The 18,887-nt window shown below is 39.2% G+C and overlaps 1 protein-coding gene across 1 annotated transcript in view; it reads left to right on the top strand.

The window, feature by feature from the left end:
* The first annotated feature begins 1,853 nt into the window (after window positions 1-1,853).
* The window catches only part of LOC128054076 (TIR domain-containing adapter molecule 2-like), a 40,053-nt gene continuing 23,019 nt past the window's right edge, over window positions 1,854-18,887 (top strand). The window contains exons 1-3 of the mRNA XM_052646641.1: window positions 1,854-2,301; window positions 6,927-7,172; window positions 10,606-10,737. Coding sequence (XP_052502601.1) covers window positions 2,107-2,301; window positions 6,927-7,172; window positions 10,606-10,737 — 573 coding nt within the window. The 5' untranslated portion in view covers window positions 1,854-2,106. The remainder of the gene's footprint in view (window positions 2,302-6,926; window positions 7,173-10,605; window positions 10,738-18,887) is intronic.

The following is an 18,887-nucleotide window of genomic DNA, read 5'->3' as shown; positions in this document are numbered from 1 at the left end:
ATGAAGAAATGGAGGTTTAGAAGAGCAATGTTACTTGCCAAAAGTCAAGAGTAAGAAAATAGAATCCAAGTTTTCTACTTTGAAACTCAGTCTTCTTTCCACTCACAGATACAAATACTACTTCTTTTTCTGCCCTCAGTTCAGTTCAGTTCAGTTCAGTCGCTCAGTCGTGTCCGACTCTTTGCGACCCCATGAATCACAGCACGCCAGGCCTCCCTGTCCATCACCATCTTCCAGAGTTCACTCAGACCCACGTCCATCGAGTCCATGATGCCATCCAGCCATCACATCCTGGGTCATCTCCTTCTTCTCCTGCCCCTAATCCCTCCCAGCATCAGTCTTTTCCAATGAATCAACTCTTTGCCTGAGGTGGCCTAGTGTTACTGAAAGCAAGGTCCAGCTGCTTGGCACTAGAAAGGTGAAATTCAAGAGCAAGAGTGGTTGGAAAGGAAAGTTTGCTTTGTTTTGGGGGCTGGCAACCATCAGTGAGGCAGACTTGTGTCCAAAGGCCAAAGCCCCACTGACAATCAGTGGGCAAGACCTTTTAAAGGGGGATCTCAAGGGTGTATAGGTGGAGGGAGGGGGCTATACATGCAGAAACAGCACAGTCAACTTTGACAGTCTTCTTGAAATTAGTCATGCAGTGGTCTGCTCAGTGTCATCTCCATTGTTTTAAGTACAGTAAGTCTTCATCTCCAGAGTCAGTTTGCTCCTATTCCTTTGGTGCCAGTTCTCAGAATTGTGGTAGCTTATGTCATGGGTACAGTCTGGTCTTCATGTAGTTGATTTTTTCTACCCGGTGGGGGTTTCATTTTCTACAAGACAGCTCAAAGGCTATGGCTCAGAACCTTATCTATAGCCCTTGAGAAAGAACTAAACGTCCTTGACATTGTTTAATAACTAAACTTTGTTATTTTGTTTTGTCTGTTTTCCTTTGTTCCTGCATTTTTTTTCTTTCACTTCTCTGATTAGATTTATTTTTGACCAAAGAATCTCTACAGACTAAGGGCAGGCTGAGGACATTGGGAGTTGAGGGAAGGGGTTGTCTATCCTGGGAAGGCCCTATAGGGTCCTGCCCCCTTTCACTTGTTCTCAGACAGGTACAGTCTCCCCCAAATCTCATTTCCTAGGGGCTCCTTTTCCCCTGCAGAGGCTTTGGGCACCCAAGGCCATTAAAGATCCTACACCTCTCCATCCCCCTTTCCATAAGCCCTTCTTCCCTGCCTGGTTCCTACCCATGAGCTTATTATATGTTTCTTATTATATGACAAGACTCTTATACAGCATTTTTCAAATAGTAACCATCTGGGTTAAGTACTATTATTATCCTCATTTTACAAAGACTAAAAGAGAGAGCTTAAGCAGAGTTTAAGGTCAAGCAGCTAATAAGTAACAGAGTAGGGATTAGAACTCCTGCAGTCTTGTGGTCATAGAATTCGCGCTCCCAGCAAAGCTGCTTCTCCTCAAATTTGTTATTATTTAGAGGAAAACTCTCCGGAAATAGCAGAGCGCTCTCCTTCCGGGGATAAGCCCCTGACGGCCAGGAGACGGCTTCCTCACGCCCGCCTGGCTCCCCGGCTCCCCGGGCGCTCAGCGGTTGCAGAAGCACTCCCCCGCGAGTCACGCCTACCGCCGGCCACGCCCCCTCCCCGGGCCCGCCCCGCCACGCACGCCACGCCAGCCCCGCCTCTCAGCCTGGAGTTGGCCGGGGCAGAGCTGACGCCTCGCGAGCTTCCACGTACGCATTTCAACGCCTCCCCCCGCGGCCGGGGCGAGCACATCCGGGTCGCGGGAGCCGGCGCCTCAGGCCCCGCCTCGTCTGCCCCGATCCCTAGTCCCCGCTTCCGGCCGTCGCAGGCCTTTTCCGCCTGTTCTCTGCCTGCCTTGTTTCCGCTCCTCGGGTCGCTCTGGCCTCTGGGCCCGGGTGCCTCAGTACTTTCCGCCGTACCCAGGGGTTCGCTCCGCATTTCGACTCTCTCCGGGGCTCGGAGCCACGCGGCGGTGCGTCTTGGTGGCGCCGCCCGGGTCGAGGCCTGCCGCGCCGCGGCGAGCTCGTGCAGACCTGACCCCGCGTCTCCCCAGCTCCGTTGAGGCCGCCGCCTCGGGATGCCCCGCCTGGGGTCCGCGCCGCGCTGGGCGGCCGCCGCGGGCCGTTGGGGCTGCAGGCTGCTCGTGCTGCTGCTGTTCCTGGTGCCGGGCCCCGGCGGCGCCTCCGAGATCACCTTCGAGCTGCCCGACAATGCCAAGCAGTGTTTCTACGAGGACATCACGCAGGGCACCAAGTGCACCCTCGAGTTCCAGGTACTAAGGACTCAGGCAGTTGCCGGCCCCAGCTCGCGGTGCCAGGGTCGAGGCCGTTTTTTCATTCTTTGTCTGTTTTCAGGAATCACACCTGGGTAGCCGATGCAGGCCATTTGGCTTTCCTTCCTGAAACCTTGCGCATTAGATAGTTAAGAACAGATATTAAGATACATGAATTCCAGAAATGCTTCCTGTGTGTGTGACTTTTCCATCCATTCTCTAATGTCCTTCATTTTGAACTTTCTTCCTTAAGAGTTAAAAAAAAAATTACTCCTGTTCTATAGTGCCTTACGTCAGTTCGCCACTCTCTAAACCACACCTCCACCTTCATCGTATTTCAAGTGCTGCCAATATCTGACTCCATTGCTTTTCAGTTTTTCCATGGATGTTAAGGACTTATTGGTTAATGTCCCGGTCGTTGGAAGAGCTCTATTCCAGACCAGATGACCCTCTGCCAGAGGTTTTGTAGAAGGAATTGCTGTGATAAGTGAAAGGCACTTTTTCATCTTGGGATTATATAAAAGTGGTTATTTAACAGATGTAGTTTCTTAACTTGGCTAGAACATTCTTTACTCTGTTTCTTTCTTTTTTTTAAAGGATAAGTTATAAATGCTTTGGTGAGGAGAAAGGGGGAATGGACTTTGCAGGGTCATTATGGAAACAGTGACTAGGAATTTGAAGAATTGTGGTAATTACGACTAGAAATTTGAAGAAATACTACAGCTGGGAATAAGGAGCCAGAAGAAGGGAGGTCAACAGGGGCCAGACTATGTAGTGCCCAGCTGGTCGAGTTAAGGATTTTAGTTTTTCCTGAGAGTATGAGAAGCTGTGGTAGGGTTGTAAGCAGTGCGATGACAAGTTCTAAGTTTTCTGGGTAGCTGTAGGGATATTAACTTGAGCAGGTAGAGAAAGTATTGTGGAGAGCTGCCAAGTACATGTATCAGTAAAAGACTGATTAGGAGGCTGTTGTAGCGATTCAGGCTGAGTGAGGCTAAGGTGGTAGCAGCAGGGAGAAGGAAAGTGAAAGGTGAAAGGACAGAAGATACCCTTTATGTAAAATCCACAGAAGTTGCTGATAATTTGGCTACAGTGAGTGAGGGAGGCCAAGGATGACTCTTTAGTTTGCTTAACTTCATGAGGACAGAAAAGATGATGGCAAGAATTGCAATATAAAGTGTCAGTGAAAAGCTAATTTTTTTGAACTTAAATATTTCTTGACTTCTGTATGCAGATGCTGTGCTTGGTGGTGAGAGTACTATTATAGGCTAAAAAATCAGCATCTGTTGTGTGGCAGACAGTATACCAAGCATTTCAGGTGTGTGATTTAATTCCCTGGACAACCCAATATGAGATGGGTATAGTTTTTATTACTCATTTACTAGTGATACCCAAGGTCACAAACTGTAGCAGTAGCAGAATTAGTATGCAGTTCTAGGTTAAGTTCTTAACCATTGTACTACCTCTGAAAGATAAATGAGGCTGACCTTGACCTCAGGGACCTGACATTCACATAGTCATGTAATGTTAAGTGCAGTAATGAAAGTACACCCCAAGTATTGTGCTGGCTGAAGATGGAGAATCATCAGGGGAAATTTAGCGGAGGATCTGCTGTGTGAGCTGAGTCTGGAGGGATAAATAATAGTTGCTGTACAAGTGGCAGAGGGGAAAAGGACTTCCTCAGCAGATATGTTACATTTGTGAGACTTTAATTCCAGCAAGCCTGAAAATTAGCCTGCGTCGGCACTGAAATATACTGAGTAGCAGTGTTGCTTTGTAATTGTGGATCTGAGGACTTTAGGGGTGATTTATACCAGTTTGTCTGCATTGTTCCTTGACAACAGTGAGACTGATGATTTGTACATGCTCAGTGTGAGTCCCCCGAGAGTCTGCTACTGAGAATGGTTACATGGCAGAAATATGCCTGTGTGAACAGTGAAATACAAGAAACCCAGTCCAGACTCCTGTTTTGGGCTCACCAGTTCCACGGTGTTTCCTGTACACCTGGGTGGTTCCTGATCCAAGTGGGTTTGCCCTGGCCTCATTCCTCAGAGCGTGAGGACAGGGGAGCCCGGACCTGACTTCTTGTGTCCTCTTGCCATGAGACAGCTTTTGGCTATGATGTTTGACACTGTAATCTCTTCCTGTAATCAATTGTAGATTTGTAAGCATAATCATTTTGGGTCCTGTGATTCTTTAGTAAACAGACCCTGTGTTACCTGTCACTGTTAGTGCAGAGACGTGTTCAGAGAATTCTGGCATTCTGGTGTTTTTGGAACACAGTGAGAAAGGGTATAAAAGGTGCTGAGACTTCCTTGAGGAAGTGCTAGGGAGTAGTGTGCTGTTGATGACAGGTTTGGGTTTTTCTGTAGGACACAGGAGTTATCAAAAGGTCTTAGGACGCTTGGGGAGGGAGGTGTTACTGTCATCTAGTGGAGATGCTGCTAAATGTGCTTCAGGGCACAGGGCAATGCAGCAAAGACTGTTCACCCCAAATAATCCAACCGAGGTTAAGAAACCCTGGATTAGACAGAGGAGAGACTGGGTTCTGGGAAGACCTTTTAGGAAATTGTGGCAGTAATCCTGTCTGGACTGTGGATCGGGAACAGAAGAGATGGAGTGAATTTGAGAGAAGCAGTAATATCGAGATTCTGTGACTAACTGGGCAGGTAGGGACACATCATTCAAAATGATCTCCAGTTTCTTCTTACGTGATCAGACAGATTGTTAGCCCCTGATGGCTCAGTGGTAAAGAATCCGCCTGCCAGTGCAGGAGATGCAAGCGACGTGGGTTCAATCCCTGGGTTGGGAAAATCCCCTGGAGAAGGACATGGCAACCCACTCCAGTATTCTTACCTGGGAAATCCCGCGGACAGAGGAGCCTGGCGGGCTACAGTCCATGGGGTCACAAAGAGTTGGACATGACTTAGCCACTAAACAACAACAACCTTTATCTGAAGTAAGATTATTTGTTTTAAAGTTTGGTAGAAGAAAACTGGCAGGATGATCAATTTGGGTTCTGTTTTTTGTTTGGATGTATGTTTTGATTCTTTAAAGTACTATGGTGTTAAGTATGAATATTTGGGTCTGTAAAATGCAGTATTTCACCTAGAAGAAAGGTTGTTCACTTTTGGTGAAAAGGGGAATACCCAATTGATATGACATCATTTTTGTGTCAGATGTTATATCTATATGTTAATATTTGCCTGTTTTACAATTTCCTAAATGCCCAGTTATATTTCATTTAATTATCAAAATGATCTTGTAACATAGTTCAGTTATTCATATCTCTTTAGTGACAAAGGTCATGTAAGTAACCAATCTTCTTTGAAGTCCAAAGTTTGATCTCTCTGTTCTACAAATCTAGAATGTCAATATTATGCTAGACCAGAAGGTTCAAGCTTGAAAATACCAATACATCTAATGGTGGTTGGAAATCCTCTACCCAGTGTCTCTTCGTTGCGTCCTCCTCAGGTATGGGGTCGCACAGAGTCGGACACGACTGAAGTGACTTAGTAGCAGCAGCAGCAGCAGCAGGTGGATCAGGCACCCTGTGATTCTTCTCCTGTCTCCTCTCCCTCTTCTCAGTTTTTTCTCCTCTTTACTCCTTTGCTTTTTTCCTCTCTTACACTTGTCCAGGTACCTCAGGAAAAACCTCTTCCTCTCTTCATTTGTGTAATTCAGATGGCTCAGATTGTGACGGCTCAGATATGCTTATGCTGAATAAGCATAACCCCTTGAAAATAGTTCCATAGTCCTCTTCAGAAGCATTTCACCTACCTCTGCTTTCCTTTCATATGCTTTCCTGTAAATACAGACTTTGCAGATGAACAAAAGATTTATCTGCTTTTGCACTGCTCTGTTTTGGTTTTCCTTTAATCATATGTGTTTAAGCAATGTAGTTTAATCATTTATGCTTCTCTTGGAAACAAGTTTATAATAATGATATACTCTTAGAACAACCCACAAGTCATTTCTCTTCAAAATGTAATTCAAAACAAAGTATGCATCAAATTCCATATAACTGACCTGTAAAGAAACTTAAGAAACACAGCTTGTAATCTGGCAGTAAAATGAGTTTCAATTCTATAAGTATAGTGGCATGGGGTGTTGGGCTAAAGACTGACTGACCTTACTGCTTCACTGAACGGTCTGTGAGTGCTTGGATCCTGCTAATGAGAGACCAGGTGAGGAAATTTGTGGAAGGAAAGTAAGTACTATGTGGCAGTTAGCTTAGGGTTAAGAGTATACATTTGGCATCAGCCTCTTATGAGGTGCATAATCTTGGGTAGATTATTTATTTTAACTCAGGTTCTTAGTTTGTAAAATGAGGGGGAAATGCCCTCTTGGAGGGTTGTGGGAGAATTAAGTGATGGAGGAACCGTCTTGGCGTGTTGGTTCGTTCCCTCTCCCCATCATGAGGAAACGTGTTCAGTTTCTGTAAAGCTTTAGTTGAACTGAAATCTGCCTCCCAGGACCCATTCACTGGTAGAAATCAAGAAACATAAAATTGCCTGTGATTGTTTTAAAAACCTTACAGCTATTTTAACAGGAAACCTGATTAATTTCTCAGACTTGTTCCTTGCAGTGATGTCTTCACTTTTTGTTTGTTTTTTTCTCTTTTGCAGGTTATTACTGGTGGTCACTACGATGTAGATTGTCGGCTAGAAGATCCTGATGGTAATGTGCTCTACAAGGAGATGAAGAAACAGTATGATAGTTACACCTTCACAGCCTCCAAAAACGGGACATACAAATTTTGCTTTAGCAATGAATTCTCTACTTTCACACATAAAACTGTATATTTTGATTTTCAAGTTGGAGAAGACCCACCTTTGTTTCCTAGTGAGAACCGAGTCAGTGCTCTTACCCAGGTAATAAGAGTCATGTTTAAAGGGGGGAAATGGCATAATTTAACATGCATTAACTCATTGATGAAACACCAAATCTTGTGACTTTAACACAATCTTTAAGACCTATCTTAACTCTTACAGTATATTAGGCATTTCACAGAGAACTTCAGACTTTTTTAGTGAAGACCAGTGTTAAAGTATTTTATGAAAAGAAAATAGACATTAAAATAGGAGGATCACTTTGGTAGAAACATCCTTGACAAAGGAATGTTAAAAGCCTAAACAGTGCTCCAACATTCTGAAGCATCCTCTATAATTCATGGAGGAATGTTGCTACTGTAACTTAGCAGGTTGACATAAGTGGAAGCAAAGTGATGCCATAATTAATATATACATATGTATATATTTGCATACACACACTTTTATACAATTATTTAGTGTTCGCAGACTGCTGTTACAATAACTTTTGCTGTAACTGAAGGTTAAATAGTAGAGATTACTAGTAAGTCATCTAACAAAAATCAAAAATAGTTAAGGTAGCTAAATTGGGTTTTATTTTGAAGAAGAGCTTAATGAGAGAAAGATAGTAAGAGAAATTTTGAGTCTGAACAAATACTGCTCAGGTGATGAGAAGGGCTATTTTATTTCTAATTTAAATACAGTATGAGCTTAGAGTATGTCTAAAAGATACTCAGTTTGGTTTTCAAAAGAATTATTTACCACTTTCCTATTAAAACCTTAAATTGAATTTCCATATTTCCAGGTTCCAGGTAGTGTCTTGACCAAGATCACATAGTGATAGAGGCACTTTTTAAGAGTGTGTTAGAGCCTTAATTCATAAACCTATTATAAACATTAACAAGATGTGTTCAGATGTTCATATTTTTAGTAATGTTCTTTTTATGTTAGCATCATGTGTGAACAGCACTTTGTAAAAAGGGTTTTTGGGGGGCCATTGTTTATAACTCAACTTCATCAGTTTTAATTTGTATAATACAATAGCTTGCTTTAAAAACCTAAGTAGATAAATGCTTTTAGGATCACTTAACGTCCTTTATTTGTATCATATTTTTAAGCTCTTCTTATTTCCATTTTTAAAAAGTCTCCTATAAAGCAGATGTTAATGCAGTAGAGTTTAAAAAAATTACCAGCTGAGAAATGGCCAAATAAATGGTAGTGTTTTGCTAAATCACCATTTTTTCACCATTAATAAATAGAATGACTAAAGTCAATGGTGTTCATATGTAAAGGCTGGTGGGGAATTTTATAACAGATCTGATATCCCCTAAATCTAACCATCATTCGCAAATGCAGAGATAACTAGATTGTTAGCATGTCTTCTGATAAAATGCAGTAATTCCATTACATTGCCTGTGTGATATTCCCATTCAGAATATTAATAACTGAATCCCATGAAGTCCGTGGCTCCAACCGTAATTTATAGGAAATACAGAGGCTAGAGGAACACCAGGAGGAATAATCAACAAAATCCAGGAAGTGGGAAATACTGATGGAAAGAGGACCCAGATGAATTTTCAACAAGTAGATGGGAAGGGGGTAAAAAAACAGGAAGAGAACCTAAAGATTAAAGAAGACTTGAAAGACATATCAGCTAAATGTTATACTGACCTTGTTTGCCTTCTGATTTGGAAATGACTTTGCTGAGGTGTTTGGGGAAATCTGAACACTGTCTGCCTTTTTCCTCTGGGCTGTGCCATGTGACTTGCAGATCTTAGCTCCCTCCCAGGGATCGAACCCTGGCCAAGGCTCTGAGCACCAAGCCTTGGCCACTAGATGGTCAGGGCTTTCCACTGGCTTTATACCTGATAACTTTGAAGGAGTTATTTTTACTCTGTGTTACAGGGCCACTGGGATTATGTTTTTTAAATTGTTACCTTTCAGAAATAAATATGAGATGTAGAAGTATAGCTGAAATGGTAAAATATGTGAGATATACTTTAATTGGAATGGGGAGGAAAATGGGTGAAGTAAGATTAGCCGTGTTTAATTACTGACATGGGGTTCATCATACTAATCTCTATACTTTTTAAGACATGAGAACATTTCCATTTTGAAGGTAGAATGAAAAATAAAAAACTAACACTACCTCAAAAATTGTATGAATCCACATAAGTAGTTCTTTAATTTCTGTGATTTTCTCTAGTTCAGTAATTCTTAACCTGTGCCCTTTTGTCATGCTTCAAGAATCCCTTGAACACTCTGAACTTGTGTCGCTTCAAGAATCCCTTGAACACTCTGAACTTGTGTCAAATCCTTGTTTTTATACATACTTTTCAGAGGAAGAATTCTTAGACTGTTCATCATTTTGAGACTACATGGAAAGCAAAGAAATGCTAGAAGCACCTGTCTACCTCTTACTAAAACCTAGAAATCATTCATTTTAGTACATGGTGATCTTCCATTCTTAGGAACAAAAAAACAAACAAACCAAGAAGCAGAAAAGTTTGAGTATTCTAATCGGTAAATTCAATTTGTAGACCTCCTAATTTCTCATACTTTTTAAAGAAACTTTCTCTGAAATATTTTTGTAACTATTCCTTTTCTACTTTTTGGTAGAACTTTATTAAGTGCTTAAATTATTTTCTAATGTCTTATTAAAATTACAACAAACTCATTTTTTAAAAACTCCTAATATGTGGTTTGTGATGTAAAATAAGTATAATAAAACCTGTATCTCACTATACCAGGGTCAAATTTTCAGCAGTAGAAAAATATTAAACTAGTTGTTTGTATGCAACAACCAGAAAAATTAGACTCTTAACCCTTCTCAAGCAAATAGTGTAATGTAGAAAAAGGTAAGATGTCATCAGATGAAGGCCCACCGACTCACAGTGAAAATAAGACTTAGGTCCCATTGAGAACATATATATTGTTTTTGTTGACTGGAATGAGGGAGAAACTTACCTAGCAAAGTGGTCAGTGTTGGGGAAAAGCTTCCCACTTTGAAGTTTTCAGCTGTTTTTAAGATACTTGAAATAACTTTGGCTGACAGTCTGCTTTTATGCCATATTTTGCTCATTTTTGAATATACTTGGACTTTGACTCATATGCATACTATTGGTCAAATTTACTGACCTGTCATTCTCTTCCTCCTAATTCTTCCTCTTGGAGAACCTGGCCTTAAAATTCTGTTGCCACCAGCCTTCACTGCTTTGTGTTTCTTCTGCTGTTCGCTTCACGTTCCACCCGCCACCTCACAGATGCCGCAGCTGCCACGCTCCAGTTTGGGGCGAGCAGCTGCCAGTCATCCTAGTGGGAGTGAGTGAAAGGGCTGCTCTGCCAGGACCACTGACATGAGTGAGTGAACGAGGGCCAGTTCAGTGGAATGTTAGTCACATGAGGACTTGGCGATCACAGTGAAAGAAACGATGGATATGCTAGATGGGTTGCACAGAAAGTATGAAACCTACTAACTGAAACTCTTTGTCTTTAGATGGAATCTGCCTGTGTTTCAATTCATGAAGCTCTGAAATCTGTCATTGACTATCAGACTCACTTCCGATTGAGAGAAGCTCAAGGCCGAAGCAGAGCTGAGGATCTAAATACAAGAGTGGCCTACTGGTCAGTAGGAGAAGCCCTCATTCTCCTGGTGGTTAGCATAGGGCAGGTATTTCTCTTGAAAAGCTTTTTCTCCGATAAAAGAACCACAACAACTCGTGTTGGATCGTAATTTGAGAATTGATGCACCATTGCCGCTGTAATATTGCTGTCCTCCAATTAATTTTAGGTACCGAAGAACTTAATATGGCAACATTTTTAGAACCTTACTCATACACTTGTTGGGGGGCAGGGGGGATGTATAATGCATATCCCCAAGCTGTGGAAAGGACACCTTTTTTTATTTGTAAAGGTAGAAAAACTTTGGGACTTATTTTGGGCTATTCATAAATATTCAACACAATGATCTATACTTTTCTGGGTTGTTTCTATCTACTCTTCACACACTAAACTTTGGTAATTTTGATTCCTCTTATCCTTTTAAAACTACTTTTCTTGTAAGCAGTGGATATTTTAAACAAAGCCTTCACTTTAATGTCGACGTGTTGTGGAGGAAGAAAATTACCTTTTAGTTGTTTATAGTAAATAAAGTTTTGTTTTTAAGAAAACCAAATGTGATTAGCTGTAGCCCAAGCCCTATTCTGCATTGTTTAATTTTATGAGGAAAAAAAATCTACCATAGAAATGTTAGTTAATATTGATATAATTTTAAATTGACACATCATGGTTTAATTTATTTCTCAGTAGCTTGGAAAATGTCATTTTTGTTGTTTGGGTTTATTCTACGATCTATGACCAGATATGTTATTTTTTTTCACAGAGACATTCTCACCACACAGGAACTAGTATGTTTCAGTAACAGAGTTTACAGAGACCTTAGAAATCAGACTGTCAACAGGTAGAATAATCACAGAATAACTTAAGACACTACAATGGGGAGCAGATGGCATGAGAAAACTTGTAGTGAGTTATCAGCACACATTACATTTTCAGTGCTTTTACAAAGAAAAAAGGTGATCTGTTTCATTAAACGTTGCATTGGCTGATTCTTGCTCTAATGTGGCTTTAATGTCGAGAGTCACTCCTAGCTTTAATTGACAGTTGTTCATATAAAAGTTGTAACAGTGCCATACATTTTATTCTGGTGGGTGTGATGCACTGAGAAGTTAGTTTCTTTGGTTTTTTCTTTCTTTTTCTTCTCTGTTTTTTGGGGTTTTTTTGTTTGTTTTTTGTCTTGCACATGTAATTTCTACAATCTCTGATTTAGCAGCCCTAAGATGATTTAAAAATTTAGAATGCTGTGTGTGTGTTTCTTATTTGATAATCTTCATTGATTGTACTGCATTTAATGAGTATTAAATAGTGCATTTTCTGTACACTATAGGATTTAGTCTGTGTTTGTATTTTATAACTTGCATAAGTTGAGCTGACTGAAATAAGATTTTGTTCCAGGTATTCTAGGATAGAATACAAGATGATGCAAAGTTGTGTTTAAAGCTCTTATGCTGTTTAAAAAAAAAAAAAAAATTACGACTGCTTTTTGCCATGTTTCTCTCCCCCACCCAAAAGTGATGAGTGCTGAACATGACTGGCATATTTTTAGGACTTTGGTATGTGGTACTACAGAATTGGACAGCAATTTTAGTCACTTAACCGCCACCTACTAAAAGTTAGCTCCTAATTCTAAGTTGTCTTACAATGCACATACACTTCTGCATGTAAGAGCAAGATGAATTCAGGTTGTCCGGCTTGCTAATTTAAAATGCTACAGTGTAGCAAAGGATGAACATACTTTCAACCCTTTAATTCTAAAATGTTTGAAGACCAAATAGCTACTCCTTCAACAATATTTATCAATGGATTAAGAACTGAAGTGTAAGGTTTTACAGATTTCTCTGTTGGGGTTCTTGTCCTGCAGCTTTTTAAGTGTCCCTCTGTATTTAGATTTGCAGATTTTAAACAGTACTGTTAAAGTGATAAGCCTGAGCGTATGTTGAATGTCCTTTTCAGGTTGCCTGCCTGCTCTTGTGTTCAGATAGTTACACCATAATTAAGCAGAGTTGGGTATCATCAAAGTGCCAAATTTGGCATAGATAATAGTTATTTAATCTGTACCTATCTAAACTTAATGATATTTAAAGACTGTTACCACAAATAACTTGTGATAAAACTATTGAGGTATATTAAAAAGTTTTAAATCACCACTGTTACCTGTTGTAGAAAATAGTACTGACTTAGTCTAGTCTGTAACTGGTTACAGTTTGATGGCTTGTCTATATTCAACTAGGTATGTATATAAAAATTAGAAAATACATATCTACCTGGATATGAATATTAAGTAGAACTTTTCCTTCTCCTGTATAATTTATAGCTCATCTTTTTTCTTTAATCCGTTCATAACTTGTTGCTGCAGTTTGAATTTCTCAGATGTTTCTATATGGATACACAGCTCAGAATACTTATTTAAACATCATTAGCTGTATGTATTTTTAAAGTAGAATAAATAATGGAAAGGGACTTGATATGCAAATTTATACTAAAATTCCAACTGTGTGAAGATAACATTTAAAGATACTACTTTGCTAATAATCTAAACATTCTTTTTATTAAAGAAGCAGATGGTCTGGGGTTCACAGCTTTCATCCTGGCTTGATGGTAACCAACTTTGAAAACACAGTGGACTGAAAAGCAATTAAAATTGCTCTAAGTTCTTTTAAAGAGTTCCTTTAAATCTCTACTATCCAGTTTTGCTTCAGTTTGTAAATTTGTAACATTTATGGTTAAACAGGACAAAGCAGACCCTATTGGCTATTGTTTTCAAAAATTAAACAAATTGATATATAAATTATTTAGAGGGCGTTTTCATTTACTTTTGAAAAGAAAAGAAATTTGTCTAAATGACACATGTTGGTTCTGCAGGATTGTACCAATCAATTCTTGTAGAATAAAAAAAAAAAACAAACTGACTTCACTTATTTCTGTCAAGATTTAAGTCTTTTTAAAGCTCCTTAGCAACTTAGACCTTGGAGTGCAGTTTTGTAGCAAGAGAGTGATATTTCATATTTCATTGGAACATAGACTGACCAACAAAGTAAGTTAAAGAAGAGGAATGCAACCTCTAATCACCTCACTTTTTAACCTTCTTTTAGGTTTTCTTACTGAAAGTTGGGGGGAAAGGAAGTTTAGCCTTCAGTTCCCTAAAGTGCTTCTTAGTTTTTAGGTAAGGTAACATTTGGTTGTATAATATCAAGTTTTCTCAGTGTTGTTCCCCCTTTATAATGTCATGGGGGACACTCTGGCTCCTAGGCACAAGTCTGCAAAAGTAGCAGATAAATAACAGTAATAGGTTAACATCAGTCTTTTACTTGTGTTGACCCATTGCATCTTTGCAATAATCCTCTGAAGTAAGGATATTATTCCCATTTTACAAATGAGGAAATGGAGGTTAAGAAACCTGCCTGTATATCAGTAATTAGCAAAATACATGAGCCATGGCACTGTGGTTCCAGACCCCTCTTTCTCAACCACTATGCCGTAGTACCTACAAATACCACTGAAGAGTAGATCTCTGAAGGCTTAGCAATATACCTCAGTAGTGGTTCAGTGCTTTGGTTTTGGAGTTATAGACAAGATCAGATCATGGTTGGGTGATCTCACACAAATGATCTTGTTAACTCCATATATTTCTTTTTCTTCATTTGTTACTAAGGTTATTTCTACTACAATGAGAATATAATGAGATATTTATTATAAAACACTTAGGCTCCATGTCTATCATATACAAGTGCTTAATAATAGCTGTGTTTTTGTCATTGGTCCAATTTAATCTCTTGATCTTTCTTTAGTTCTTAAAGTTCTTACTGTAACCTAAGCTCATACAGCTCTTAAATAATATGTAACAAATACAGAAGTCCATCGTGTACATCATAATCTGCTAGGAGTTTCAAAAATGAGTAAGATAATCTGACTTCCAGGAACATAACGGTTGGGGGAGATGAGATAGCTATATAAGGAACTAATGTTAGCAAGTCGTGAAGCAGGAAGAACTTGAGGTTTCTAAGATACCTACGGGGTGCTAAAGGAGCAAGAAAATAAATAGATCAAAAGACTTCCCACGGCATTTTGCGTTGTCCTCTTCCAGAGTCGGGAGGGAGCATGGTTGTCTAGCTGGGCCAGCAGTTGAATTAATCTCTAAATCAGGGATGTCTGTTTATTGGTATAGATCAAAAAGTTTGTTGTTACTAGTAAAGGTGATCTCCTGAATAACTTCTCCATCTTGGTTGTCTTCCAAATTCTGGAGGAAAATACAGGGACGTTATCCCTAAACCACAGCATGTGCTGTTCTTCAGTCTACATTTCTCCACTTCACCCACAAGCTAGCATTAGTAGGGTGTCTGCTGGAGTCTAGAAGTGACACAGGGTCTGGCCTAATCTGCTTTTGGTGCTGTAGTTACGAGTGACTGCTCCCGCCCGGTGGCTCAGCTGGTAAAGAGTCCGCCTGCAGTGCGGGAGGCCTGGGCTCAGTCCCTGGGTTGGGAAGATGCCCTGGAGAAGGGGAAGGCTCCCCACTCCAGTGTTCTGGCCTGGAGAATTCCGTGGTCTGTAACGGCCATGGGGCCGCAAAGAGTTGGACGTGACTGAGCAACTTTGACTCACTCCCTCACTCACTGCTACCTTAAAAAGAGAAGGGAACACAGGGATTTCAGAAATTGTGGGTCATAGAGTAAGACTGACCAGGAATCTACCATCGACTTTGATGTATTTCATTTGAGAAATTGTGGTTCACAGAGTAAAATTGACCAGTAATCCACCATCCACTTTGATGTCTTTCATTTGAGAAACTGTGGTTCAGAGAGTAAAAGTGACCAGTAATCCACCATCCACTTTGATGTATTTCAGTTTTTCTACAGATTGATGTATATATTTTTAAAGAATTGGTATTGTCTATAACAGATCTTTAATACTTTAAAAAATTGTAAACAGGGTATTAAACATGTACAGCTTAAAGAGAAATAAAATTATAAAGCACATACTGAATAACCCATGCTCAGATTAAGAAATGTAGTATTGCCAACACCATAAAAGGCTCTGTATATCCTTTCGTGACTATTTCTTCATTAGCGATAACCAGTGTTTCACTTGTAATGAAAATATTTTTTCTTTTTACTAGTTATATATGCTAGTTCTTCTTGAACTTTTAAAAAATTTTCCAAGTAATCACAAACTCAGTTTTTATTAGTAAATACAAAATCATGTGTTTGAATATTTTGTTAATATCAAATTGCTGTCAGCCTGCCTGAATGCTTGCTTTCTGTCATGGTTACTCACGTGCTTCTCTCCTCATCAGCAACAGTTCAGTGTGGTCACTGGACCATACTCCAAATAGTACTGATGTCTACATTCCTGAAAAATGCCTAAAAAAATCAGGCAGAAGTAAACATGAATAAATGAAGTTTAATGGAATATTAAATTCTATTTAATAAATTAGATGTTACATATATTCCTTTGTGACTTTGTTTAGCAAAGTCATCCATGTTAAAGCATATAGCTATAGTGTCATTACTGTGTAGTAGTCCACCTTATAAATATACTAAAGTTATGATCTTTTCTTACACGATGGCATTTGAATTGTTCCTAGATTTTTGCTATTCTAAAGCCACTATGAACATTGTTGTATGTTATGTCCTGTTTGCACATATGTATCATCCCTTGAGAATACCAGGGCTTCCCTGATAGCTCAGTTGGTAAAGAACGCACCTGCAATGCGGGAGACCCCAGTTTGATCCCTGGGTTGGGAAGATCCCCCGGAGAATACCCACTCCAGTATTCTGGCCTGGAGAATTCCATGGACTGTACAGTCCATGGGGTCACAGAGTTGGACACGACTAAGTGACTTTCTAGAGGATACATCTAGGAGTGGAATGTTTGCTTAGTGTGTGTGTCTTCTTCTTCACTAGGTGACATCTAACTTTTTAAAGCCATAGTATCAATTAGTGCTTTCACCAGTAACAGTGGAAAGTTCCACGTTTGTGCTGTTAGACTTTTAAAACTTTAGAGTCTCCTGGGTTTGTAATGTTGTAAAAGCAACACTTAAGAATTTGAGAGGAGCTTCCCTGGCGGTCCAGTGGCTGAGACTCCGTGCTCCAAACGCAGGGGGCCCGGCTTCAATCCCTGGTCAGGAAACTAGATCCCACGTGCTGCAACTAAGACCCGATGCAGCCAAAGAAAGAATTTGAGAAATAATGATTCGAAGAATAAAGCCCACCCAGAAGTCTGTTATCCATTTTGATGTTTTTCAGTTATTTTTCTAGATATATGTGTATATTTTTAAAGAAACTGCTGTCAAACCTCATTGTTGCTTCATATTTCTGTGAAGGTATTGTTTTCCTCACAGGTTTGTCTACCACATGGATTTCCTCTTTTGTGAAGTCCTTGTTCAGATATTTTGCCCATTTAAAAAAACTGAATGTCTTGATTAACAGGATTCCTTTATATATTCAGGAGATTAATCTTCTGGTTATAACTATTTCAAATATCTTCTCACAGTTCGTGTTTATCTTTCTGCTTCTAGTGAAATACATCAGTCTTTTCCCATCTTGTTGGTGTTTTTTTTTAATTTAAATTTATTTATTTTAATTGGAGGCTAATTACTTTATAATATTGTATTGGTTTTGCCATACATCAACATGAATCCGCCACGGGTGTACACGTGTTCCCCATCCTGAACCCCCCTCCCACCTCCCTCCCTGTACCATCCCTCTGGGCTTGTTGGTGTTTTAATATGTTGTTAAAGAAATACTTCTCTATCCTGAGGTCATGAATATCTTCTCTACTATGTTCTAAAATATGATAGTTTTGTCTTCTACTTGGATTGAGTTTTTTGTTTGGGATAACGTAGGTGAACAGGTTCGTTCCCCCACCCCTTAAAAACTCATCTGTTGATTTGCCATGCCAAATCTTTGATCTGTTAAGTGCCCATATTTATCTGAGTCTATTTCTGGGCTCTGTTTTATTCCATTAACATCTTGTTCATATACCAGTAACATCCTTTCTTAATTATTAAGCTTTAACAGTTCTTGATATTGGTAAAACAAATGTTTCTACCTTGTTCTTTACGATATTGGCTGTAATCTGTGCTTTACACTTTTAAACAAAGTTCAGAGTTGCACAAATTTCAAAATAAAATTTTCAAAATAAAATAAATGTTAGAATTTTGATTAAAAATTGTATTTAGTGTATGAACAGTTTCCTCTTTTTAACAGTGCATTTTCCATCGAATGAACCTCTTTGTATTGTTATGGTCTTTAGACCTTTTGATAAAGATTTGTAAGCATCTTCATATATGAGTTCCATATACTTTTGTTAAGTTAATCTTGTTTTCTTTATATTTTTTCATGCTATTATAATCCTTAAATTGCTTATTTTTCATTTGTTGTTGATATGTGGAAACACAACTTTCAGATTGATTCTTCTGTTCAGCACTTTGCTAAATTCTTTTGCCAGTTCTCGTAATTTGTATATTCTTTTGGACTTTCCTATATATAGTTGTATCATCTGCAAGTGAGGACAGATTTTCTTCCTATTTCTCACACCTTTCTTTTCTTTGTTTTCCTTGTCTAATTACATTTGCAGAGACCTCCACTACAATGTTGAATAGAAGCCATTTCAGACATTCTTGTTTTGTTTCTGTTCTATAAGCATGCTTTCAAGGTATCCATAGACAGTTTATGGTATTTTTACTAAATTAGGAAACTTCCCTTCTATTCTTAGTTTGCAAAGAATTTTTTATGATCTAAATGCTGTTGAATTTTATCAAAAACTTTTTTCTGAATTTATTGAGGAAGATGATTGTTTGCCACCTTTATTCTCTTTACTCTTTTTATGTGGTCAGAGAATTGCTTTCCTATTATTAAACCAACCTTCTTCTGAAGTAGAACAAGTCTGGTCATGATGTGATGTTTTTGATAACTGGATTTGGTTTGTTTATCAAGGTTACATATCCATATACAGTGAGTTAGAGAGTGGCTTTCTTTTCCTAGTTTCTGGAGGAGCTTCTGTAAGATTTACATTACTCTTCCTGAAATGTTTTACTACAAATCTAAGGTGAAGTTTGCTTGGTTGGAGTCTGGTGTGGTTTTTGTGGGATGCTGACTTCATTTTTTTTTTAATTAGTAAGACTGTTTCTATTAATATGTAATACTGATAAATGGAATATTC

This window comes from Budorcas taxicolor, chromosome 10 (assembly GCF_023091745.1).
Source record: "Budorcas taxicolor isolate Tak-1 chromosome 10, Takin1.1, whole genome shotgun sequence".
Classification (NCBI taxonomy): Eukaryota; Metazoa; Chordata; class Mammalia; order Artiodactyla; family Bovidae; genus Budorcas; species Budorcas taxicolor.
The sequence above is the reverse complement of the archived record's forward strand: the minus strand, read 5'-3'. Positions and strand labels throughout refer to the sequence as shown.